The 25,881-nt window shown below is 47.4% G+C and overlaps 1 protein-coding gene across 2 annotated transcripts; it reads right to left on the reverse strand.

Annotated features, from left to right (window-relative positions):
- Window positions 1-1,452: 1,452 nt before the first annotated feature.
- Window positions 1,453-25,612, reverse strand: MFNG (MFNG O-fucosylpeptide 3-beta-N-acetylglucosaminyltransferase). 2 transcript variants are annotated; one of them, XM_078147256.1, is made up of 9 exons: window positions 25,532-25,612; window positions 24,204-24,449; window positions 16,825-16,873; window positions 15,452-15,554; window positions 10,459-10,612; window positions 7,062-7,147; window positions 6,126-6,291; window positions 4,430-4,515; window positions 1,453-3,464 (listed from the first exon to the last, which is right to left on the reverse strand). In XM_078147256.1, the coding sequence occupies exons 2-9, from the start codon at window positions 24,441-24,443 to the stop codon at window positions 3,398-3,400; spliced, it is 951 nt and encodes a 316-aa protein (XP_078003382.1). In that variant the 5' UTR covers window positions 24,444-24,449; window positions 25,532-25,612; the 3' UTR covers window positions 1,453-3,397. The 2 variants fall into 2 exon arrangements, with proteins under 2 accessions (XP_078003382.1, XP_078003379.1); XM_078147253.1 differs by lacking the exons at window positions 24,204-24,449; window positions 25,532-25,612 and adding an exon at window positions 23,293-24,185.
- Between the last annotated feature and the right edge of the window lie 269 nt (window positions 25,613-25,881).

Below are 25,881 nucleotides of genomic sequence, written 5' to 3' on the forward strand. Positions count from 1 at the left end.
TCCAATCTGTTCCTGAACAACAATCCCCTCAACAGCCTGCCTGACAGGTGATCAACCAGCCCAAGATCACACAGGTAGTAATTAATAAGAAGAACTCACATTTGTATAGTGCTGTAAGGTTTACACAGAAGCATTAAAATCTGACTCTTATTTATTTTACTTATATACTTATTTACTATGCTTACATCCCCACACCTGTCCCAGGCCCAGCCCTAAGTAAGGCTGTAGCAAAACCACTTCTAGATGATGATGATGGTGATGATGGTGATGGTGATGATGACAATGAGGGTGATGATGATGGTGATGGTGATGGTGATGATAATAATGATGATGATGGTGATGGTGATGATGATGATGGTGATGATGACCAGTATTTATACAGCACTTTAAAGTTTTCAAAGTGACTTTATAAGTCTCATCTCATTTGATCCTCACAACTCTAGGAGGTAGGTGCTATGATTATCCTCATTTTACAGATGAAGAAACTGAGGCACAGAGAAGTTACATGCCCAGCGTCACACAACCCGTAAGTCTCCAAAGCTAGATTTAAACTCAAGTCTTTGTGACTTCAAGTCCCAAACTCTATTCCTTGCACTACCTAGCTACCAAGATCTCTTTCAGCCCTGGACATTATAGACCTTTAAATAGATAAATATTGATTTAATTGTATGGAACTGAATAAATTATCCACCCCCAAAAGAAAACCAGTGATAAAAGGGTGGTCCCAGTGTCTACTGCTCACCTACTGGCAGGATGAGTCAGATATGGAATCCCTCTCTCTTCCTAACATGGATGTTCACACCATTGGGGATAGATTAATTCCCCTCCTTACCCTGATGGTGAAATCTATTTCCCTCCTCTTGAAGGAGGGTAGAGCAGGGGTGGGGAACCTGCAGCCTCAAGGCCACATGTAGCCCTCTAGGTCCTCAAGTGCAGCCCTTTGCATTCAATCAAATCCACTTGAGGATGCACTTGAAGATGTAGAGGGCCACAGGTGGCCGTGAGGCCGCAGGTTCCCTACCCCTGGGTTAGAGACTACAGGTGAAGAATGAGACACACATAGTCAGACACTGACAGTGTAATGGTTTGTTATGTGAGAGGGTAGAAACATCCACTGGAGAATGGTTGAACAAGTTATAGTAGATGGATATTATGGAATACTATTATGCTGTAAGAAATGGTGAAGGAGATGGATTCAAAGGAACCCGAGAAGATTTATATGAACTTCTGTAGAGCAAAGTGATCAGAAGCAGGAAAATTTATACAATAACATTGTAATGATGAATAATTTTGAAAGACTTAGGAACTCTGATAAACACAATGACCCCACTACCACCACCACTGCAGAGGACTCTCAATAAAACCAGCTGCCCATCTCCTGCCAGAGAAGCGATGGGCACAAGATGAACAATAAGGCATATATTTTTTGGACATCAATAACATGGGAATCTGTTTGCTTGTCTAGGCAGATTTGTTACAAGGGCTTTATTTTTCCTCTTTTTTCTTTCAAATTACAGGGGAGGGGAGACAAAATAAATGTTTGTTCATGGGGGGAAAAACCCTGAGAAGTAGAGCTACAGGCTAGCAATGAGGCAACATCAAAGTATTGGTTTGTTTTGCTTCAGAAGTTGGGAACTACAGGTGAAAATGAAACATATGTCATCAGACAAGGACAGTGTATTGATTTGTTTTGCTTAGCTGTCCGGTTTTTGGATTGGAAAGGATGCTACAGAATTTCACGGTGGGGGAGGAGAAGGTGCATTGGGAAATGTCAGCAATGTAAAAGAAAACACACCATCAATAAAATAAGAATGTTTTAATCTCCCCCTTAACTCATCCAGCATCCCCCCCCCCGCCAGACATCCATCAATTAATCACTCAATTTAACAAATGCCTAGTATGTGCCAGGCCCTGGATCACTCATCCTCAGGGACCTCCCTAAGTATACCATATTGCTGGTTACTTAGCTCAGCTTTAACCATACAGTATCCTGTTTCTTTCACATCCCAACTCAAACCCATTCCCATTTTTTGGACCAAAGGGTGAAGCAAAGGGTCCCTGCCTCTTGACACTCCCCTTTTCCCTTACCACCAGGCCACATACTTTGTTACAATCATCACACCATGCCACACCTAGGAGGGGGCTTGAAGTACAGATGAAAAGGACTTTGGATTTGGAGCAGAAAATGTGGGTTCTAAGCCTAGCTGACATGCTCTCTACCTGTGTGATCTGGGCAAATTAATTTCCTTCTATAGCCTCAGTTTTCTCCTCCGCAAAATAGGAGACTTCAGTCATATCATCTCTAAGGTGCCTTGCTTGCTCTAAATCCTAGGACTGATCACTGGAGAAGGATGTCTAGGGCAAATAGAAAGTCTAAAGTAGCAGGGACGCTACCCAATGGGCTCTCCTGTTCTTTCTCCCTATAGTAAGATACTTTTGGGGGGATTTGTGATTTCATTGGTGCAAGGAGCTCCCACATGAGGAAATTCCCTTTACTAATACAAATTAGCAACTCCTCTGTCACTTAGAGTCTTAGGGGGATCAGTACAAGTACCCCAAGATGGGGCCCAGTATATATACATAGACTTTTAGAAAAGAACCCAATTTGTGACTGAGCCCCAATATCTCACTTTATTCTACTGGGGGACGTGACCAGTTCACAGGTATTTGCAGCTGGTCTCAGAAGGACAGAGCCCCAACAAGAGTCTGAGTCAGTAGAGAAGGCATTACAGAATGTCAAAGCTAGGAGGGACCTCAAAACATGGAATGTCAGCAATGGGAGGGCCCTCAGAACACAGAAAGTGGGAGGGACCTGAAAACAGTTAGAGCTAAGGGCCCTTAGAACATGGAATGACACTTTAGAAACCATCAAATGTAATCCTCTCATTTTTCAGATAAGGAAACTGAGGTCCAAAGAAGGACAACCCTGCCCCAAGATCCAGTTGGGAGTTTTGCTTTGCCCTTTGTAGACAGTTAGGACCTCCCACCTCAGGAAGGTAGAGAAACTTCCTGGCCCCTTTTCCCCAAAGTTCTGTCCCTAACCCTCTGTTTGACTCATCCTTCATAGGAATGCATGGAGCCTTTCCACCTCCCAACTCAGTCTTCCCAGCTTCCTTAGCTACCCAACTCTTTACTAGGTCACCTGGGGGAGATGGTGTCCCATGAATGGGGGAGATCAGTCTTTTCCTTAGATGATAGCCACTATCCAAACCCAGACCTCGTCCTGAAGGAGGTCAGGAAACCAAGACGTTCCGCCATTGGCAATACCCTTGCTCTTTCCTGGGAAGCCCACTGCAGAAGGAAAGGTTGGGCTGGAGGTGACTCTCAGGTCCTCTGTAAGTGACACAGTAACCAAAGGCCTCCTTTGGCCTTTGGCCCAAGAAGGAGGTGTCAGGGGTCACTGAGCAGCCTGCTGTGGGCACCAGGAGGTATCAGGATAAAGGAGACAATGGAGGGATCGGAACCTGCCAAGAGAAACCAAGAAAAGAAAAGAATGAGGCTCCCTCTCGTCCTCCAACTTCCTCCCTGAGTCACTGTTCAACTGCCTGAAGCCCAGACCCTGCTCCCTCTCTCTACTAGGTGAATGCCTGAGGCATTCCTTTGGTTGAGCTACACCAGGGGAACCACACTGCTTAGGGAGCGGGGTGAAGGAATGATGCGGAGGTGGGGAGGTAAATTCCTATAGGTCATGGGTGTCAGTCTGAGGGACTGTCATCTCCTATTGAAATTGAGGGGCCGGAAGAGGCAGGAATGGTGCTCCTATCCACCCTTGGAATACATGGAAGTATAATTTTATAGGCTCCAAAAATCAATGCACACACCCACATAAATTTCCTCCACATCATCTTCCATAAGGTTCTATATCACCCCAAGGGGAAAAATAAAGATCACTGTGTGTAAAATGGAGAGGAAAATTCAGGTTTCAGTATAACAAACATTCTAGTCATCAGAGCTGTCCAACGACCAAATGGGCTACCTTGACAGGTATTGAGCTCTCTGTCACTAGAGGTGTTTGAGTAGAAATGGGATGGCCACTTGTGTGTAGGGCATATGGGTGGGGGGGGAGGACATTGCTACTCCAAGAGCTTCCCAGGATAACCTCGAAGGTCTCTTCCAATTCTTTGATCCTAAAGTTCCCATTCTCCTAGTCCCGGTTCTTACTCTAGGTCATCTTTATTGTAAATTCTACTGATCAAGCTGGAGAAGTCTTCTGGCTTAAATCTCTTTTCCTGATCATTCCTCCTCTCTAAAAATATAATCCCTTCCCTTTAGCACCTTGGCGGCTAGATAACAGACCAGAATCCAATGAAAGTAAAACGATCCCAGCCCTGCCCATACATAGTTCCCTCCTCTCTAGTCACATCTACCCTTTTCATCTCCCCCCCAACCACAATCTCCTCCCCTCTGGATCCATCAGAGGAGGACACACCTAGAGGGGTCTTCTTGTGGAGAGAAGGGGCCCTCCAGGTCAATGGCATTGAGTTTCTTCTCAAAGACTCCATAACTGAGAGTGACCTAGGTAGACAGAAGATAAGAGAAGGGTTTGGAGAGGGAAGGGACATGGGAGTAGGCTCAGAGATAAGCAGAAAGAATAATGGATTTGGACTCAAAAGATATGGGTTCAAATCTTGCCTCTCCTAATTACAACCTGTACAACCTTGGACAAGTCACTTAATTCGTCCAGGCCTCAGTCTCCTCATCTGCAAAGTGAAAGGGCTTGACTAGATGACCAAGAAGGTCCCTTCCAATTCTAAATCTTGGATCACATAGCAATAGCTGCTGAAGACCCAAGGCTATCTGATGGTTCAACATTGGAAACTGTCAGAATTTTATTCCACAAAAATGACATTAAAGAAGATGCATTTCCCTCTGCTTTGCAGATGCACCTTAAGGACCCTTGGGCCTTTCCATCTGCAGCAGGAACCTACTATATATGTTGTCTTCCTCTATGAGAGTGCGAGCTCCTGTAGAGTAGCCATGATCTTGCCTTTCTGCTTGTATTCCAAGCATTTAGCACAGTGCCTAGCACCAAGTAGGTGTTTTTTCGTTTACTCATCCCATCATTTATTTAAGATTTAAGCATGGCACAAATAAGGTACTTTATCATACATATGGGATCTTGGGACACGAACCATGAACATCATCTTCAGAAAATCCCAAAGACAAGTGACCCAAAGAATAACAAGTTGATGTATAGTGGGAATAGGGCCATATCATAATACCCACCATAACTCTCTAAAGACTTGGTGGAAGAAACATATGATGGGCTTGAGGTGAACTGGTCTTACGGTGAAAACGAGAAGTAAAAGATGGACAGCTTTAATCCATCAGCCAACGGACACATATTAAGAACCCACTATGTGCCAAGGAGAAGGAATAAAAAGATGAATATAATACAATCCCTGCCCTCAAGGAGCTTATATTCTCTTGGGGGAGGCAACATGTACATATCAATCAAGAAATCCATGAAAATTTATTAAGTGCCTACTGTGTACCAGGAGCTTTGGATACACAAAGAATGAAACTATCACTACCCTCAATATGCTTATATTCTGGAGTATTAAAAGCATCACAAACAGATTCCCTGGATATTGAATGGCTCCTCTTTGGGGGATTATGGAAAGATGTGGGCAAAAAACACTCAGGATAAAGGATGAAACACCCACACAAATGAGGGACCATCTTAGAACATGGAATATCAGAGCTGGGAAAGACTAATTCATTAGAAAGAGGACCTAGGGTCAAATCTCAACTCTTCCACTTACCGCCTTTATGACTCAGTGCCTCAGTTTCTTCTTTTGTGAAATAAGTGATTGAACTAGATGGCCTCTGGGGTCCCTTCCAGCTCTACTTCTAAGATTCTAAGATCTCAGAACACAGAACATTAAAGCTGGGAGGAGCCTTAGAGCCCTTCTATTCCAAAACTCTCTTCTTATAGAATTAGAAACAGGCTGAGACAGAAGTGATTTACTCAAGGTTATACAGTGAGTTAGGAGAAGGGACAGCCCAATGGGACAGAGAAAAAGGTAAATTTGATGCCCCCACCCCAGGGATAGCCCTTGGCCCACCTGTCATTCCCACCAACTGCCAGCGCCTTCTCGTTTCTCCCCTCTCTCCCAACTCACTTGATTTGGGAGCTGAGCAGCCCCAAGGATCCGCAGGTCCTCTAGGTGGGAGTGGAACAGAGGGCTGGGGAGCAGGCGGCGCCCCAGCTTGCACTCAACAATGTAGCCCACAGTGCAGTCATCAGGTAGACGGATCTTAGTGGAGGTGCTCAGGAAATTGGGGCCACTGGGAGAAGAAGAACCCTCTTGCTGAGCCATTTGGGACAAGATCCAAAGCAGGCTTTGCTAGCCTTGGCTAATGACCATTCTTCAAAGCTCACCTCCTTCTTGAAGCCTTCTCTGGTCACCTCTACTGCTTCCCATCAGACATACCTTATCTCATTTAATCTTCACAATATCAATAGACTGAGACCCAGGAAGGTCATGACTTGTCCAAGGTCACTCAGTTAGGAGGTATGGAGTTTCCTGATCCCAAGTCCAGGACTCTCTATTGTACTATCCTACCTTTCCTTCCATGATCCAATCTGACAATCTCCAACATTCACTGGTAGGGAGTCTTATAATCACAGGCAAGGCAACCAGCATTGATCAACTGCTTACTATGTATCAGGTCATATGCTAAGCACTGGAGTTACAAAAAAAAAAAATTGAAAGAGCTCGTTTCCTACTCCATTTTGAGATGAGTAAACTGAGGCCCAAAGAGAAAAAACATAAGGTCACGCAGGTAAGCTCAAAGATCTAGAGCTGGAAGGTAATTTAGAAGTCATCTAACCCAATGACTTCATTTTATAGATGAGGGGGAAAAAGTGACTTTCCTAGGGTCACACAGCCTGGGATGTGTTAAAAGCAGAATCTGAACCTAGGTCCTATGAGAGTTCCCTCTCAAACACCTCCTGCTGCAGAAGAAACTTCCCCACAGCCCTAGTGTCCAAAGGTATCACCTAGCTGGGCACTCTCAGGCCACCCCACCAGCCATCCCCCAGGAGTCCTGCTCACCTGGCCCATGGCACCATCTTCCTGGCCAATTTTCGGTTGATACAGAAGCCAGCTCCACCTGTAGCAAACCAGAATCGCACTGGCCTCTGAGGGAGAGAAGAGCAAAGACTGGGATTGGCTGGGGAAACTCTGGGCCCCAGGACATGGCCGGATCCTTCAAATTCCCTCAACCAGAGCAGGAGGGAGGCTCAACATGAGAATTACCCCAATGGCCTCATCTCCCAGTCTCCCCCAAAACAGAGGATGGTACAGTGAAAAGAACATTGGATCTGGTATCAAATGCCTTGGGTTCAAATCTCACTGATTCTAGCCGTGTGACCTTGGGCAAATCACTGCCTCTCTCTGGGCCTCAGTCTCTTCAAGTGTGCATGACAAGATTGGACTAAATGATCTCACAGATTCCTTCCAGCTCAGACACAAGCCTATGAAGGTCATTTCCAGCCCTGAGAACTTAGTTTCTATGAAGTCCCTTCTCCTCTGTGAAGCCTCTCCTGACACCTCCAGCTTCCCTATCCCACCACTGTGTGTAGATGCCCTCCCCTTCACCCTAGAATCCCTCAACCCTTTGAGCTTCCTATGTTTCACCACCCAGGCAACTCCAGTTGGCAACTTCCACTGTCTGCAACCCTTTCTTCCTACTCCAGATCAGCCAAATGAGGAGGAACCCCATCAAGTCATGTACTGGCATCTCAACTGGGCCACCATTGCTATATAGCCCTCCTTTTAGACATTTCTTGGTGATTATCTATCACACCTCCCACAATAATTCTTCCCAATCTTTTATCCCCACTCCTAACAAGCCCTTACTATACACTGGCCCTATTCCCTCTTAACAGATGACCTCATCTGCCTTTTTAACTGAGAAAATTGTGGCCATCTGATGGAAAATTAATTTAGCTCTCCCTTCAATGTCTCTAAAACTCTCAGTATTCTCATTCATCCTTTCTTCCTTCCCACAAGTTTTAAGAAGATAAAGTGGCCATCCCTTTTGCCAGGGCTAATGATTCCACTTGTACCCTCCATCCCACCATCTCAAATCATGGTTCTGACACTACCTATGTGGTTTGAGGTAGGTTACTTAACATCTCTGGGCCTCAGTTTCCCATTCTGTAAAATGGGAGTCAGCCTAGAAGACCTCTAAAGTCCCTCCCAGCTCTGACTCTCTAATCATCTGCTCCAATTGTCCTCCTTGTCCTTGCTCCATCAATCATCCCCTCCTCAGGCATCTTTAATCTCTTCTTCTTGGCTCCTTTCCCCAAAGCCTATAAATATATTCAGGGTTTCCCCAAACTAAAAAAAGGGAAAAAATTAAGCTTCCTTGACCTTGACCATCTGCTTAATAAATGTTTTGTCATTTCTTCATTCTCTCCTCCCCTTCCTTGCCAAAATCCTAGAAAGAGCCGTCAACACGAGCTGCTTCCATTGACTTCCTCACTACCCACTCATTCCTCAAACCTTCAAAGTCTGGCTTCCATCCCCACCAATCAACTGCAACTGCTGTCTCCAAAATTAGTTGTGATTACCCTACTGACGAATCTAATGACCCTTTCCATCTGCTTTGACCTCACATGACTTGCCCAAGGCACCTGATACTCTCGATCTCCTCTTTTGGTTTCCTGACACTGCATTTGTCAAACTCTTCTCCTTTTCATTCCTTTTTTTTTTTTTTTGGTCTTTTAGGCTTGCCATCTTGGCTCTAACTTGCTGTAAGACCTTGGGTAATAATAATAGCAAATACATTCTCTCCCCTTAACTCTCCTTGAGAATTCAAGTCATAAACTGCACCAAACCCAGAACATCATGACAGACAGGACTGTTGGCCCCAGTTGCCCGGATATAATGTGGATCCATAAAACTTTAAGTACAATGATTTCAATGGATGTCACATACCAAAGACTCATAATCTCCAGCCTACCCGGAATGAAAAGCTTTCAAAACATAGAGACCTAGTTTGAGGAAATCTTAAGCATCTGGGAGCATCCAGAAAATGTTCAATAGGACCTGTGATGTCACTGATATAGGGAACTCCCAGGTGAGGAAAATCCCTCTACCGATGCAGCTTGGCACCTTCTCTGCCACCTAAGTCTTAGAGCACTCAGTGGTTAAGTGATGTGCCCAGGGTTACATAACCACCATGAATCAGAGGTGAAACTGGAGCCTACGTCTTCCTGGCTTCTCAATCCCTTTATCTATTAGGCTGCATTAAACATTAAACAAAGCAGAGTATCAGCTTTTCCCAGGACAAATTTATATTTGAACTTCTTCACACACACACAAAAAATGAGAATGAGATAATAATAATAGGAGTAGCTTGCATGCTTATCACACTTTGATGTTTACAAAGCCTTTTACACACACATACACATTCCCTCATTTAGTCCTCACAAATAACTATATGATGTAGTCCTTTTACAGGTGAGGAAACTGAGGCTTAGAGAGGGAAGGCTTAGTTAAGGCAAGGGAAAGGAATAAGCATTTACATAGCACCTACTGGGCAGCCAGGTGTCAAAGTGGGTAGAGTGTTGGCCCTGGAATCAAGAGGGCTTGAAGTTCAAATCTGGCCTCAGACACTTCCTGTGTGCCTCTGAGTGAGTCACTTCACCCTATTTGCCTCAATTTCCTCATCTGTCAAATGAGTTGGAGAAAGAAATGGCACACCACTCCAGTATGTCTACCCAAAAAAAAAAAACAACCCACATGGGGTCACAAAGAGCTGGACATAACTAATCAACTAAACAAGAATAGTGCCTACTATGTGCCAGGCATTATGCTAAGCACTTCACAAATATTTCATTCAATCCTCACAACAACCTTTCGAGGTAGGTGCTATTATTATCCCCATTTTAAACCTGAGGAAACTAGGGCAAACAGAGGTCAAGTGACTTGCCCACGGTCATACAGCTAGTAAGTATCTGAGGCCAGATTTGAACTCAGGACTGCCTAATTCCAAGCACTGGAAAGGGACTTCCCCAGGGTCGTGAAACTAGTAAATGTCTGAGGCAAGATTTGAACCCAAGTTCCCTGACTTCAAATCTATCACTATTCATTGTTCCATGAGGGGCAAATCACTTCCTCTCTCTGGGCCTCATTTTCCTCACGTGTGAAATGAAGGATCAGCGCTCTGGAGCTAGAATGGACCTCAGAGGTTGTCTGGTCAACCTCTTCAGACTATAGATAAGAACCCGAAGCCCACAGGGGTTAAGTGACTTGCCCAAAGTCACAAGGCAACATGGACCACAAGCAACATTCGAACTCAGGTCCTCTGATCCCAGAGACAATGTTCATTCTACTGTACAATGCTTATGGTCACTAAGTCCCCAATCAAAGTCATCTTTGTCTCCCTCTCCCCTCCCCTGAGAAATCCCAGCCAACATAGGCAGTAGGGGGCAGCACTAACCATCTGGTTGTTGGGCATTGGCTCTGAAGCCATGATGGGCCTGTTCAGACTTGGTTTACCAACATACACATCCCAGGTGGGTGAGAAGGAGGACAGGAGCATCAGCAGGGCCTCTGGGTTCAGGTAATTGTCATCATCCAAGTGGCAGAACCAACTGGGGGAAAGAGACAGATGCAGTAATCTCTTAGCCAGACTCTTGGGGCAGAATCTAGAGTTCCCAGTCCCTCTAGCCTCACAGCAACCCAACAGGAAAAGCCACTGAGGTAGTGATGGATGAGATGGAGGGGATGATAACTGAGAACTGAGGGAAGGGCTAACTGGCTAGGCAGAAGTTTGTCTGAAAAAGAGCTAAGGGGCTTAGTGGACCACAAGCTAATTTAATATGGATCTACATTAAGTGAAGCTTTGTGTGAAGGACTAGAAAGATGCCAATCTCCCTCTGCCCCTGTCAGGCTACAGCTGGAGGATGATGGTCAGTCCTCAGCACCAACGTTCTAGGCAGGACATTGATAAACTGAAGAGTCACAGAGGAGGCAAAGAAGGTGGAGGGCCTCTGCAAATGAATGAAAAAGCCTTTATTTAGCACTTATGTGCAATGAGACAGTCCCAGCTTCAAGGGACTGACTTTCTTTTAAGTAACTGTATGCCCAGTAGATTAGCACATAGTAGCACATAGCTTAATGAATGTTTATTGAGGGGCAGCTAGGTGGCTCTGCGAATAGAGCACTCAAATATGACCTCAGACCAGACACTTGACCCTGGGCAGGTCACTTAACCCCAATTGCCCCGCAACACACACACACACACACACACACACATATGATAGGATTAGATTGGCCTTGAGATCTAACTAGGATATGATGAGGGAACTGAACTTGAGGCTTTTGACCAAGAGAAGGAATGGGAGGCAAGAGGACATTCTGGAAGATCTCACTATATAGGAAGGCGAAGGGGAGGGTGGATCCCAGGCAAATTTTTAAAGCAGAAGAGGTTTGTCCTACATGTCCCTCCCTTTCTCCTTCTGTTCTGTGACCACCTAGAAAATACAGCCTAGCACTAACCAGTGCCTCAAATTCCCTTTTATCATATCCAAATCTCCCCCCCTCCATTTTACAGATCAGGAGTAACTGAGCCTGAGAGATTACAGTGTCTTGGCCAAGATGACAGCTAGAATCTGAGGCAGAATAGAGCTCAGGTCTTCCTCTCCACTCTATCCACTGCACTACCTAAGTGTGTGGTGTTGGGGAGATGAGAAGATCTGGGTTTGAATTCAGCGTCTGACACTTTTTGAGATTACTTTTTTTGTTTGTTTTTTGGCTAGGCAATGGGGTTAAGTGACTTGCCCAGGGTCACACAGCTAGTAAGTGTTATGTGTCTGAGGCCGGATTTGAACTCAGGTCCTCCTGAATCCAGGGCTGGTGCTCTATCCATTGCACCACCTAGCTGCCTTCTGATTCACTTTTTAAAATAGCACTTTCCTTGAAACAGCCCTGAGGTACTATTAATGCCATTACTTCCATTCAGCCTCGGGGAAACCAAGGCAGAGAATTCAGTGACTTTTCTAAGTTCCTAACCAAAAAGTGTCAGACAAGGGGCAGCTAGGTGGCACAGTGGATAGAGCACAAGCCCTCAAGTCAGGAGGACCTGAGTTCAAATCTGGCCTCAGACCAAATACTTGCCATTAGCTATAAAAAGTGAATCAGCAATATTCCCTTTCCCAAATCTCCCTTTCCTGAGAGTGTCATCTCTCCTAATTAAAGTATAAGATCCCTGAGAACAGGAGCTGTCTCCCTTTCTTATTTGTAACCCTATCACTTAACACAGGGCTTGGCACAAAATAAGAGCCTCATAAATGCTTTTCCATCCCAATTCATTCCATTCCTTCAGTGTGCAGGCACCCAGCCAACAGTCAAGAGGAAAACCATCTAATTAAATGAATTCACACTGAGCTGCGAACAATCCATAACAGCCAGAAATTAGAAACAGAAGGAGTCTTCCCTCCCCAACACTGTCTTCCTTTTGAAAGAAATTCTATTCATCCTTCATGACCCAGCTTAGGTGCCCCCTCCTCTGAGAAGCCCTCCCTGACTACTCAAGTCCACTTGAGCTCCCCCTCTCTATGGATTGTTAATTAGTGTATGGTCCATGTTACTTATTAGACCGGAAGCACAGAGTGCTGGAATGTCCGAGCAGAAAGGAAACGTCCGGTCAACCTAGTCTAACCCCAACAGGTTATAGATAAGGGAAATGTGGCCCAGAGAGGAGGTGACTTGTCTTAGTAACAGTTAGATAGTATTCATTCACCAAGCACCTACTATGCATCAGGCAACATGCTAAGTGATTTTTATAGCTATCATCACATTTGATCCTCACAACAACCCTGGGAGGTAGATACTGCTATCATCCCCATTTCGTAGTTGAAGTCACTGAGGCAAATAGTGATTAAGTCACTTCCTCAGGGTCATATAGTTAGTAAGTGTCTGAGGCAGGGTTTGAACTCAGATGTTCTTGACTCCAGGCCCAGAATTCCATCCACTGCACTACCTAACTGCTTCCCCAGCAAGCCAGGGCTAAAAATTCATATCTTCCTCCTCAGAATCCAAGGACATAGCTTCCACAGAGCTCGAGAAGCTTCTAATCAGTGGATAGAGTGCAAAGCTTAACATCAGAAAGACCTGAGATCAAATCCTGCCTCAGGCAGCTATTAGCTGTGTGACCCTGGGCAAGTCATTTAACCAGTCTCAATTTCCTCATCTGTAAAGTGAGGGGGTTGGAACTACATTTTTAAAAATTTAGTTTTATTTTCTTTTCATTTCTAAATTATCTTCCTTCCTATTTCTTCTTCCCCACCTATTAAGAAGGAAAGAAAAACAAACCTGTTAAAAATATGTGTAGTCATGCAAAATAAATTCCTGAATTAGTCATGGAAAAAGGAAAGAAAGAAAGAAAGAAAGGAAGAAAGAAAGAAAGAAAGAAAGAAAGAAAGAAAGAAAGAAAGAAAGAAAGAAGAAAGAAAGAAAGAAAGAAAGAAAAGAAAGAAAGAAAGAAAGAAAGAAGGAAAGAAGAAGGAAGGAAGGAAGAAAGAAGGAAAGAAAGAAGGAAAGAAAGAAAGAAAGAAGAAGAAAGAAAAAAAGAAAGAAAGAAAGAAAGAAGGAGGAAGGAAGGAAGGAAGGAAGGAGAGGAAGGAAGGAAGGAAGGAAGGAAGGAAAGAAAGAAAGAAAGGAAGGAAGGAAGGAAGGAAGGAAGGAAGGAAGGAAGGAAGGAAGGAAGGAAGGAAGGAAGGAAGGAGGAAAGAAAGAAAGAAAGAAAGAAAGAAAGAAAGAAAGAAAGAAAGAAAGAAAGAAAGAAAGAAAGAAAGAAAGAAAGAAAGAAAGAAAGAAGGAAAAAAAGAAAGAAGGAAAGGAGGAAAGAAGGAAAGAAAGAAAGAAAGGAGGAAAGAAGGAAAGAAAGAAAGAAAGAAGAAAGGCAAGAAGGAAGGAGGAAAGAAGGAAAGAAAGAGAAGAATATATGCTTCAGTCTGTGCTCTGAATCTGTCAGCTCTCCATCTGGAGGTGGGTACCGTGTTTCATTATGAGTCTTTTAAAATGGTGCTTGGTCATTGTGTTGATGAGAGATGCCAAGTCTTTCAAAGCTGATTATCTTTATAATATTGCTGCTCTTGGATAAATTGTTCTCCTGGTTCTGCTCACTTCACTTTCCATCAGTTCCTGCAAATCTTATTGTCAGGAGGAACAGCTCTAAAAGCCCTAAGAATTCTGATCAACTCAGTGACCAGCTATGATTCCAGAGGACCAAGAATGAAGCCTGTGACCCATCTTCTGACAGACAGGTGGTGGACTCCAGATACACAATGAGATACACATCTGGAGCGCAGGCCATGTGGGGCCAAGTAGGTGGCAATAGATAGAGGGGGGCCCCGGAGTCAGGAAAACTCATCTTCCTGAGTTCACATCTAGCCTCAGATACTGATGTGTGATCCTGGGCAAGTCATGCAACCCTGGTTGCCTCAGTTTCCTCATCTGTAAAATGAACTGGAGGAAGAAATAGCAAACCACTCCAATATTTCTGCCAAGAGAACCCCAAATGGAGTCACAAAGAGTCAGACACAACTGAAATGACTGAACAACAATGGGGGACTTGGTTTCGCTTGACTAGGAATATTTATTACAATGGTTTTGGTTCTTTTTTTTTCTTTTTTCAAGAAAGGAGAGGTAGAGAGACAATAAATCTTTGTTCATTGAAAAAAAAGAAAATTTAACTTAAAAAAAAGAGGGGGTTAGATCTGATGGCCTCTACTGTCCCTTCCAGCTCTAAATCTACAATCCAATTATCTAAGTGTCCACAAAGAAATATAACACCAAGAAAAAGGTGTCCTGTGTCATAAGGGGAGGGGTGACATAAAGGCAGATGAAGAAGGGCTTTCAGACTGAGGAGGGCAAGCACCAAAGCCCACACTCTCAGCTCACCTCCACTTCCCAGAAGCCCTTGCATCCGTCAGAACTGGTCCAGTCCTAGCTCCTCCTTCAAGGAGAAGCCTTTCTTGATCCCCTCCCAACAGCTGGTGCCTTCACTGTCCCCCTCAAATGCGTTGTGTATGGATCCCGTCCACACATTGTGCGTGTCTATTTATTTACAGGTTTTCTCCCCTGATAAAATGTAAGCTTCCTGAAGGCAGGGTCTGTTTTATTCTTTGTCTTGGTAGCCCCAGTGCCTGGCACACAGTAGGAATCTAATAAATGCTTGTAGATTGATAATCAGTAAGCTATATACTATGCATCCAGCCATGTGCTCTTGCTAGGTAAGAGACAAGAGTGAGGATATATAGGGTCCCTGCCCTCAAGAAGCTCCCATTCTTCTGATGGAAGCTAAAACCATTCAGCCTCAGCTAAAACTACTATCTTCTAAGAATCCCCATGGTCCTTACCTTGGGTCCATGACCACACCCACCTCACTTGGTGCAGGGCCCTGCCAGACACCACCCAAACCCACTGACCTCAGCCCGCTGGCCAGGAAGGCATCGAATTCTGCTGCCATCTTGCAGGACAAGGCTGGGTGGCTGTGCTCAGCAGAGCAGTTTGTGACCACTAGGTGAGGCCCTAGAGAGAAGACAGGAGAGTCAGTGAAATGGGGCCTCCACTCCCCCTTCCTAGGCCTGTGTTTCAACAGTCTAGCCTCCTTCAGAATTTAGGGCTCAGGAGCTAAAAGAATGGGCTTCATTCCTCTGATCAGGGGGCAGAATAATATTCTGACTCATAGAAAGGCAGAATGGGAGGGAGCTTGGTCTGGGCCTGGGATCCATGAATTCATTGGCATGGGGAACTCCAGGTAGGGAGCTCAGCAACTTAAAATTTACTGGGATTCCAAGAGGTGAAGTGCCTTGCCTCTGGTTCGACAATTTGTGGCAGAACTTGAATCTAGGGCTTCCTGACTCCAAGGCCAGTCCTTTAAGGATGGGATTTTAGAATAGGGAGTGTCAGAGCTGGAGGAGACATCAGTGCAATTCTCTCATCACATCAGCAGGGCTCACTTCCAGATTTTCTGACTGATCTTTCCATCTTCACACACACACACACACACACCCTTACTGCTTCTCCCACTCTCCCTCTGCTCCCTAGGGCATCATCCCTCCCCCTCACAGCTGTCCCTCAGAGAGGTCAGCCCCATCCTGTGTTGAAGAGAAATTCAGGTACCAAAGAAAGTCATCCTCTTTCCCTCAGGGAATGTTCACCCCTCAAAACAGTCCCAGGGCAGAAGCTAATGACTGTAACTTTGGGGAGAAAATGAGATTCCCCGGGGGAAATCTCCTCACTTAGTCATTGGTATGACCATTAAAGACACATCCTGACCTCTTTTCTACATAAATCTATGTCCTTTTACACAGAGACAGGAAAAAGGGAAACAGATAAGTATTTATATAGCACCTACTATGGGCCAGGCACTGTGCTCAGGGCTCTACAAATATCTCATTTGATCCCCACAACTCAGGGAAGTAGGTGTTATTATGATCTCCATTTTACAGCTGAGAAAACTGAGGTGGGGGAAGGAGACATTCCCATCCCACTGCCTGCTTTTCCCCAAGTACCGTGTCTCAGATCACATCAAGGATTCCCACATAGCCATCTCAGGGACGCCAGGGCCAGGAGGCAGCAGAGCATAAAGGAACAAGCCATCAGTGTATCTAAAGTCAGAGGGCCTGGGTTCCAATCCTGACTCTGCTACTTATCACCTACATGACACAGGCAAAGTCATTCCAGCCTGGTAGGTCCCCCTCATCACTGGGTCCGATAAACTCTATAGTCCAAGTGTAGCTCTCAGTCCTGTGGTGGGTGGGTGCCCCAGTCCTGGGAAAGGAAGGAGACATGTTACCTAGTCTCTCCTGGAGGGCCTCGTCCTCTCCATCGGTGAAGATGTAAGTCTACAGGGGAAAACCAGAGAGAAGCAAGAGGTTACTGGGAGCTGGTCATACACCCTTCCCTAGGTGAGGGCCAGCATTAGGGTGAGCATCAGAGACACATTGTGGCCTCTCTAGCTAAATACATCTGTGTCCTGTTACACCAAGACAAAAGAAGGAAAGGGGGTGAGCATTTATATAGCATCTGCTGCGTGCCAGGCAGTGCGCTAAGGGCTTTACAGATACTGTGTCCTGTGACCCTCTTGAGAGCTCTGGGAGGTAGAGGCTGCTATGATCCTCATTTTCTTTTATTTTTTTTAGTAGTATTTAATTTTTCCAATTACATATAAAGGCAAATTTTAACTTTTTTTAAATTTTGAGTATCAAATTTTCTCCCTCCTTCCCTCACCTCCCCCCTCCCTAAGACAGTAAGCAATTTGATAGAGGTTATATATGTGTAATCATATAAAACATATTTCCATATTAATCATGTTGTGAAAGAAGAAACAGACCAAAAGAAAAAAAAATAAAGTGAAAATAGCTTCAATCTGCATTCAGACTCCATCAGTTCTTTCTCTGGAGGAAGAGAATATTTTTCATCATAACTCCTTTGGAATTGTATGATCCCCATTTTTAACTGAGGAAACTGAGGCAGAAAACAGGTAAGTGATTTGCCCAGGGTCTCACATCATCCAAGACTGGATTTGAACTCAGATCCATCCTACCCCCATACCACCTAGTTGCTTCAAATAGCTGTTATTTATATTAATACACTCATACTTGACAGAAAAATAGGAAGTGGACCATGATTTCCTTGACGTAGAGAATGCCCAGGTGAACTCCATCTGCCAACAAGAGCTAGCATCTTATCAGCAACTGATAGCACTCACTAGCCATGTGATCCTGGGCAAGTCACTTAATCCTGTCTGCCTCAGTAACACGGGGATAATAATAACACCTAGCTCCCAGGCTTGTTGTGAGGATCAAATGAGATGTCATTTACAAAGTGCTTTGAAAACCTTGGAGCATCATATAAGTGCTAAGTGTTATCACAAATGGCTATTACACATCACCCATATTTCATATAGTCAGAACAGGACTTGAACCCAGGTCTTCTTAGCTCTCTATCAGCTACAGCGTCCTGCTGCCCTTACAGAGAGATGCAGCCTCAAAAGTCCCTCCCTCCACCCCCGTCTCTCTCCTGTCTCTGTCTCTCTGTCTCTCTGTCTCTCCCTCCCTCCCTCTCTTTCTCCTTCCCTCCTTTCCCCATCTCCCTACTCTCTTTTCCTCCTTTCTCTCTCTCCTCTCTTTCTGTCTGTCTGTCTGTCTGTCTGTCTGTCTGTCTGTCTCTCTCTCTCTCTCTCTCTCTCTCTCTCTCTCTCTCTCACACACACACACACACACACACACACACACACACACTTTGTGTCCAGTCTCCCACACAGACACACGCTTTACAGTAACAGCTTTCTCAGTGTCGCACACATCCCCTGACACACGGGAAGAGCCACCTAAGCCCAGCTCCCTACATCTTTCAGGGCCACCCAGCTGGTCCATGGGGGGGGGGGGGAGGTGGTCTCAGCAGGCAGCTTTCCAGCAGGGTCTTCTCCTCTCCTTTTCCTCTCTTCCACAGCTTTGCATTTGATCCCCCCCCCCACCCAGTTTCTCATCCTCCCTGCTGATTTCCTGGTTAATTCATTCTGTGTAAGTCTGGCCCCCTGGGAAATGGATTTGGCTCCAGTTTCATGCACACACGAACACACCACACACACACACACACACACACACACACACACACACACACACACCCCTCGCTCTTCCTCAGCTGCCTCCCCACTACCACACAAAGAAACGCATTGCCCATGCCTCAGTCCTTTGCTCTATCCTTTCTTGAGGGTCTCTGTAACCCCTGGAACAGCAACTCATCAACACTGTGCCTCATTTTCCCCCAGGGCGCAGGATCATAGAATCATAGACTTAACCATAATAGCTCCCATTATGAAAGACTTTAAAGCTTGCAAAGCACTTTACATACGTTATCTCATTCCGTGGAGGGGTAGATAGTCATGTTCAAGCATTTGAAGGTCTATCGTGTGGAAACGGGATTAGCTTTTTTTCCCTTCCAGATCTAACTCCCATCATCCTAAACCCTGGAACCTGCCTAATGCTCAGACGTGGGCACAGGGGTAGCCCTGCCAGCTTTCACCCCTAAGCGGACTGAATCAGGAAGGGAGGCTTTGGAGGACAGCCGTTGGACCTGGGTTCCAGTGCTACTTCTGACGCTTATTGTTGGGGCAATCATGGGCAGCAAACCCTTCTCTCTTTCTGGATAGAAAGATTTGTATAACATGGGCCTTGGATTACGTGACCCCCAAGGCACCTTCCCACTTTAAATCTACAAACAGATAGAAAGAGAGTTGGATATGGAGTAGGAGAACCCAGGGGCAATGCACTTATCTCTCTGGGCCTCAGTTTCCCCATTTGTAAAATTAGAAAGGTTCCTGCTCTAAATCTGTAACCGGTAGTGCCTGGGAGAGAACCCAGGAGCTGGAGGCAGGGGACCTGAGTTCTCATACTGCCCCTGGCCCTTAATGAGTCTCAATTTCCTTATCTACTTAGTGGCCACTGCACCTGCTCCAAAAGGGTTGCTGTGAGGAAAGCATTCTGCCGACTTTAACTGAAAACAGATTATGATTGGGCTCAATGCCCTCTAGGGTCCCTTCAAGCCCCTCACTTCTGTGATCTTTATAAGTTCTCCTCGTCCCCGGGTGAGGAGGGGCTGGGCCAGACGAGACTGTAAAAATGGCCAACGGCTGCCGGAACAGACAGTGGAAAGCTGCCACCCGGGGTTCAATAGATTGAAAAGAGGCACATCTGTTCCAAAGAAAGGGGTCGTGGGGCTCCCCGCCCACTGGGGCTGTCCCTGCCCAACTCCATCCACCACCACACAGGAGAGAGAGGGGGACGGGATCAGCAGGGCAAATAACCAGGGATGGGAGCCGCCCCCCCCCGTCCCCCAGCCACAATGGAGAGGCCCCCCGCCCCACACTGCCACACAATGGCCCCACCTGCCACTCTGCCCACTTAACACACAAAACTAGGGACGGGGGAGGATCAGCTTAGAGGAGTTAACCACAGCGTCCGCCCCTCTCCCCCTCCTCCTCCTCCCAACCCGGCCGAGGGAATGGTGCCAGGGCTGGAAAGGGCCAGATGCTCACACAGGCCAGATTCAGAAGGTTCTGGGGTGCAGGATGCCCCGGGGACCACTTCTCCTGACCCAGGAGACCACAGGATTGATGAATTAATGAAGGAATTAGAAAGTATTTGTCATGTGCTTACCCCTTGATATCCTTGGGCCTCAGTTTCCTCATCTGTAAAATGACCAAGGAGGATTAGATGAGCCTCCTCTAGCTTGGACTTTCTGATCCTGTTATAATCCCATTATCTTTCCAGATCCTTCCTTATAAGCCTCTTCCACTGCCCCCTCATCCATGGATACGCATACTTGGAGTCAAAGGCTTTAGATCAAGGAGGGATCTCAAGGGGTCATCTAGTCCAGCCCCCTTTTTATAGAGGAAGAAACTGAGGCCCAGGAATATCAGGTGACTCGGGTCACCAAGGTTGTATCAGAGGCAAACTTGAGGCCAGCTCCTCTGGACCCCAATCTAGTAGTTTCTTCATTGTCCCTTTGCCATCACACACACACACATACAAACACACACACACACACACACACACACACACACACATACACACATGCCTCCCACTCTCACAAGCCAGACACCTCCTGATCCCACCCCTTTCAGTAAGACAGAGTGTCTACCCTACAGCCTCCCTGTGGAAACAGCCCCCACAGGAAACACACCGGAGGTGACAGCATGCCTCCCTCCGATCCACCCTGGGCCACCATCAGGAAATACCGGGAGGGGCAGGGAGAAGGAATGGGGGAAGGGGCTCCTCCCTACAAGGTCCATTCTCCTCCAGAGCTTTCCCTACCCCTACTCCAGCACTTACAGAGAGGGGGGAAGAGGGAGATGGGGAGTTGGGGTCCCAGGGAAGCAGGATGGTCAGAGGATTGGGAAGAACCCCTGGATCCTTCCTGCTCCCCTCCAGCTCTGAGCCAGCCTTAGCATCTCCCCTGCCTAGATCCCAGCCCCCAACCTTGTCCCTACAGGAAGTTGTCTGAGGCCTTGGGCCCAGTGGGTAGGCAAGGGGGAAATGCAGGGGTGGAAGGTCAGGGTTGGGGGTGGGGGGAGCCTGGCCCATTCTGGGCCTGCGGAAGAGCTAGGCCCTAAGAACAGGAAATAAGCTGGACCTTACCAAGCAAAAGTGTTGTGATTCGAGCCCCAGCCCCTGAGAGCAGACACCAGCAGGAAAGTTAAATAAATATAGGGTCAGGAAGACAGACAGAATAGGCCAGAGAGAGATGGAGACAGAGCCACACAGGGCCAGGAAGGCAGTTAGGACTCTCTGGGATGAACAGAGGTGCAGATGGAAACAAAGACCAGCAGAGAACAGTAGACAGAGAGGGAGGCAGCCACCGAAACAGATCTGATGAGATTACATGTAGCAGAGCACTGTGAGAACCAGAGATAACACCAGCAGGCTTGTCTAGAGCCATCGGCAAGGAGGGAAAACTGAAGCAGTGTGTCTTGCCCACATTCACACAGCCAGGAAGTTTCAGAAGTAGGGTTTGAGCCCATTCTCCTGACTCCAGTCCCTGTCTTCTTTCCCCTCCATTCAGCTCCCTCTTGATCTACAAAGTGTCCAAGGAAGGATTGGCTATTACTAGTGTTGGAAAGCATTGCTGAATTATTCACAAGATTATTATGCTATGGGACCAGAGAAATAGGGGAAGACAGGGATGGTCCTAGAACAAGACATAAGTCAATAAAGAGCGAGAGAGAGAGAGAGAGAGAGAGAGAGAGAGAGAGAGAAGAGAGAGAGAGAGGAGGGAGGGAGGGAGGGAGGGAAAGAGAGAGAAGAGGGAGAGAGAGGGGGAGAGAGAGGTGAGAGAGAGAGAGAGGAAGGGAAAGAAAAGAAAAAAGAGGGAGGAGAGAGAGATAGAGGAATGGAGAGAGGGAGAAGGAGGGAAAGAGAGAGAGAAGGGGGGAGAGAGAGGTGAGAGAGAGAGAGAGGAAGGGAAAGAAAAGAAAAAAGAGGGAGAGAGGGGAGGAGAGAGAGAGAGAGAGAGAGAGAGAGAGACAGAGAGAGAGAGACAGAGAGAGAGAGAGAGAGAGAGAGAGAGAGAGAGAGAGAGAGAGAGAGAGAGAGAGAGAGAGAGGAGAAGCGGAAAAAAGGGAGAGAGACAAAAAACAGAAACAGAGAGAAGAAAAGTGACACAGAAAGAGAAGCCTAACCCAGAGAGAAAGTGCAGCGCCAAGAACCAAACAGGAGGAGAAAAAAGAACAGAGTAAAGACAGGTCTGGTAGGACAGAGGAACAAGGAGGAGTAGGGCTGAGCCTGCAGGGAGGGGGAGAAGAGTCTCCAATGGGGGCAGACCCCTAGAAAGAAATAGCTCCAAGCCCATGAGAAGTCAGAAGCCACCCTCCTGCTCCCTAGTGGTCCACAAAGCTGCCCTCATGCCAGAGATGGGGAGAGACTCAAAGAAAAAGAAGATGGAATCTTAGAGGCCAGGCAGCCCAAACTCCTCAGCTTGCAATCAAGAAATCCTGAGTTCGAATCTGGCCCCAGACACTCACACGATCCCTGGGCAAGTCACGTGACCTCCATTTGCCTCAGTTTCCTCAGCTATAAAATAGGGATAAAAATAGCACCTACCTCCCAGGGTTGTTGTGAGAATCAAATAAGATAAACACTTTGCAATCCTTAAAGTGTTACACAAAGGCTAGCTATAATTATTATCATGTCACAAACTATTTCAGCCTTAGCTTCCTCATCTGTAACATATATAGGTTATATACACATATATGTTATATACATATTAGCACATGATGAAGCTGAAATCCGGAGAGGGGAAGTGACTTCATAGGATCAGAGATTGAGACTGAAAGGAACCTTCGATACCCTCTCATCAAACTACTTCATGTAACTGGGGAGGCAGCTGAGGCCCAGAGGTGATGTGACTTGCCCAAAGCCATACAGGTAGTAAGTATCAGAGGCCAGATTTGAACCCAGGATCTCTGAAGTCAGAGCCGGTGATCTTTCCCCAGTCCAATGTGCCTCCAGGCTGAACATCCCAATCCTCAGAAGAGATTAACTCAATACCCTTCATCATTCTGGTTGCCCTCTTCTGAGCTGTTTGTGTGACCTTGAGCAAATCACTGTGCCTCAGTTTCCCCATCTGCAAAAATGAGAATATTGGACTAGCTAGTCTCTGAGGTCCCTTCCAGCTCTAGACCTGTGATCCTATGACCTCAGGGCAGAAGCAGCATTTCCTTATTTCTGGAAGCTTTTCCTCAACTAATGCCACTCCAGATTACCCTAGTTTGCTGAGCCATCATATCTGAATGTGGATTTATTGATAGCAGCCTCTCTACTGACACTGAGTCATTGACCTATAAAAGACAAAGATCAGTTGGGTTCCAGAGAAGTAGATTCCTGTCATGGGTCTGTCCAAGACAATTAGAGCCATCCAGGAGTGCGACAGTCATCTCAGGAGGACTGTGGATACCCCTCCATTGGTCAAGGTGTTCAAACAGAGGCTGAAGGAACATTCATCAGGGATGATATGGAGGCTGGACAGGAGGCCCACTCCCAGGCCTGGTCCAGCTCAGAGATTCCGGGATTCTGCTCCTCCTCACTCTATGACCCTGTGATAAATAGGAACCCCATCAGGGGCAACATCTCACTCCTCTTTCCCCTCAACCTCTTAGTCACTCAGTGCTAGGTACTGTGGGAGGAGAACCTTTGCCTGGGATGGTCCCTGGCAGAGACAGCTTTGCCCAGAAAGTCACAGAATCTCATAAGACCACAGATCCCAAGCTCAAAGGAACATCGAGGCATCCTAGTCCAACTCTGGATGAGGAAAGTCAATTCTTGGGGAGGTGACATGTCCAAGGTCACACAGGCAATCAGAAGTGGGATTTGAAGCTAGCTCCTCTTATGCCCAAGTCAAGGCTGCTCCAGGCCACCTCTTTAAGCATCATCCATCCCCAACAAGTGCTTCTCCAGCCTCTCCTCGAAGGCCTCCAGGGAGAGGGAAGCCACTCTCTTGAAGGGCAGCCCATTTCACCTTGGGATGGCTCTAATTTTCCCAGTACATGGCTTCTGTCTCTCTGTAGCCCCTGCCCATGTCAGCCCATCAGGCTGCCCTTCAGGCACAGAGACCCAGCTCAGGAGGGAGCCTGAGGCCCCTGGCAGATCAGCCCAAGCCTCTCCAGCCCCAAGTCACCTGCTTCCTTGCCCTTGAGATCCAAGTGTCCAGCAGCAACTGCAGTCGGGACCTATGGAAGCTCTGGGTCGTCTTGACAGCAATGTAGATGTCAGTGAGTGCCAGGGCCCCTGGCTTGGTGCTATTCTCCCCCGGGCCTGTCCCTCTGAGTCCTGGAGTCTTGTGTCTCACCGAAAGGAGTGCCAAGCAGAAGAGTGTGACAGAGACCCCAGAGAGTCCGTGCAGGAGACGAGGCCGCATCGGATTCTAGGTGGACAGATGGGGGAGCCCCTCCGTCTCTGTCTACCCCAAAGCCCCAAATCAACCCTCTCTTCCCAAAGGAACAGGGATGAATAACCAATTGGACTCCCAAGTCCAGCAGACATGAGGGCCAAGACAACAGGGAAGAAAAAGCTTGGGTGTGAGAGGGGGAAAGACAAGGAGAAACAGATAGGGGAATCCTGAAAACCCCAAGCCCAGAGAGTCCTGATGTGTGTCAAGCCCAAAGCAGAGAGAAGAGGAGAAGAGGAGGGGAGAGGAGAAGAGGAGGGGAGAGGAGAGGAGAGGAGAGGAGAGGAGAGGAGAGGAGAGGAGAGGAGAGGAGAGGAGAGAGAGGAGAGGAGAGGGAGGAGAGGAGAGGAGAGGGGAGGAGAGAGAGGAGAGGGAGGAGAGGGGAGGGGAGGGGAGGGGGGAGGGGGAGGGAGGGGAGGGAGAGGGGAGGGGAGGGGAGGGGAGGGAGGGAGGGGAGGGGAGGGGAGGGAGGAGAGGAGAGGAGGGGAGGGGAGGAGAGGGGAGGGGAGGAGAGGGAGGGAGAGGAGGAGAGGGGAGGGGAGAGGAGGGAGGGGAGAGGAGAGGAGAGGGAGAGGAGAGGAGGGGAGGGGAGGAGAGGAAGGAGAGGGAGGGGAGGGAGAGGGAGGGGAGGAGAGAGAGGAGGGGAGGGGAGGAGAGGGGAGGGGAGGAGAGGGAGAGGAGAGGAGAGGAGGGAGGGAGAGGAGGGGAGGGAGAGGAGAGGAGGGGGAGGAGAGGAGAGGGAGGGGAGGAGAGGGAGAGAGGAGAGGGAGGGAGGAGAGGGAGAGGAGAGGAGAGGAGAGGGGAGGAGAGGAGAGGAGAGGAGAGGGAGGGGAGGAGAGGAGAGGAGAGGGGAGGGGAGGAGAGGAGAGGGGAGGAGAGGAGAGGAGAGGAGAGGAGAGGGGAGGAGAGGAGAGGAGAGGGGAGGGGAGGAGAGGAGAGGAGGGGAGGAGAGGAGAGGAGAGGAGAGGAGAGGAGAGGAGAGGAGAGGAGAGGAGAGGAGAGGACAGGAGAGAGAGGAGAGAAGGGTAGAGCACTAGGGTCCACGCTCCGACACCCACCCAGCAGCTCCTGTCCTCCACCTGCTCGATCTGCAGCCCATGGGCCTGTAGGCAGCCGAGGCTGCCAGGGCCAGCCTGAGCCCCGCCCACTCCTTTTATGTACTGGGGCGGGGTTCCTTGGCCTTCCAGGGAGCCCTGGCAGCTGCTGCCCTTGGGCAGGGGGGAAGGGGAAGCAGAAGGGGGAGGGGAAAGCAGAAGGAGGAGGGAGGAGGAAGGAAGGGAAATCAGAAACAGCAGGGAGCTCTCCAGGCTTCCTGAGCTGCTGAGGGCTCTCAATTCAACTCTGTTAAATTTAATGTCTTCCTCAAACCCACAGCATACCCAGCCCTGCAACAAAAGCCTAGGTTCAC

This window comes from Phascolarctos cinereus, unplaced genomic scaffold (assembly GCF_003287225.1).
Source record: "Phascolarctos cinereus isolate Bilbo 61053 unplaced genomic scaffold, phaCin_HiC Scaffold_1;HRSCAF=81, whole genome shotgun sequence".
NCBI lineage: Eukaryota > Metazoa > Chordata > Mammalia > Diprotodontia > Phascolarctidae > Phascolarctos > Phascolarctos cinereus.

Bases quoted from the DNA above. Each gene is read 5' to 3' on its own strand.
- MFNG (XM_078147256.1), bottom strand. From the start codon at position 24,443: ATGCGGCCTCGTCTCCTGCACGGACTCTCTGGGGTCTCTGTCACACTC. The intron at 16,874-24,203 runs GTGACTTGGGGC...TTTCCCCTGTAG, and splicing joins TCTCAAGGGCAAGGAAGCAG to ACTTACATCTTCACCGATGG. The intron at 7,148-10,458 runs GTTAGTGCTGCC...TCTCTCCCTCAG, and splicing joins CAATGCCCAACAACCAGATG to AGGCCAGTGCGATTCTGGTT.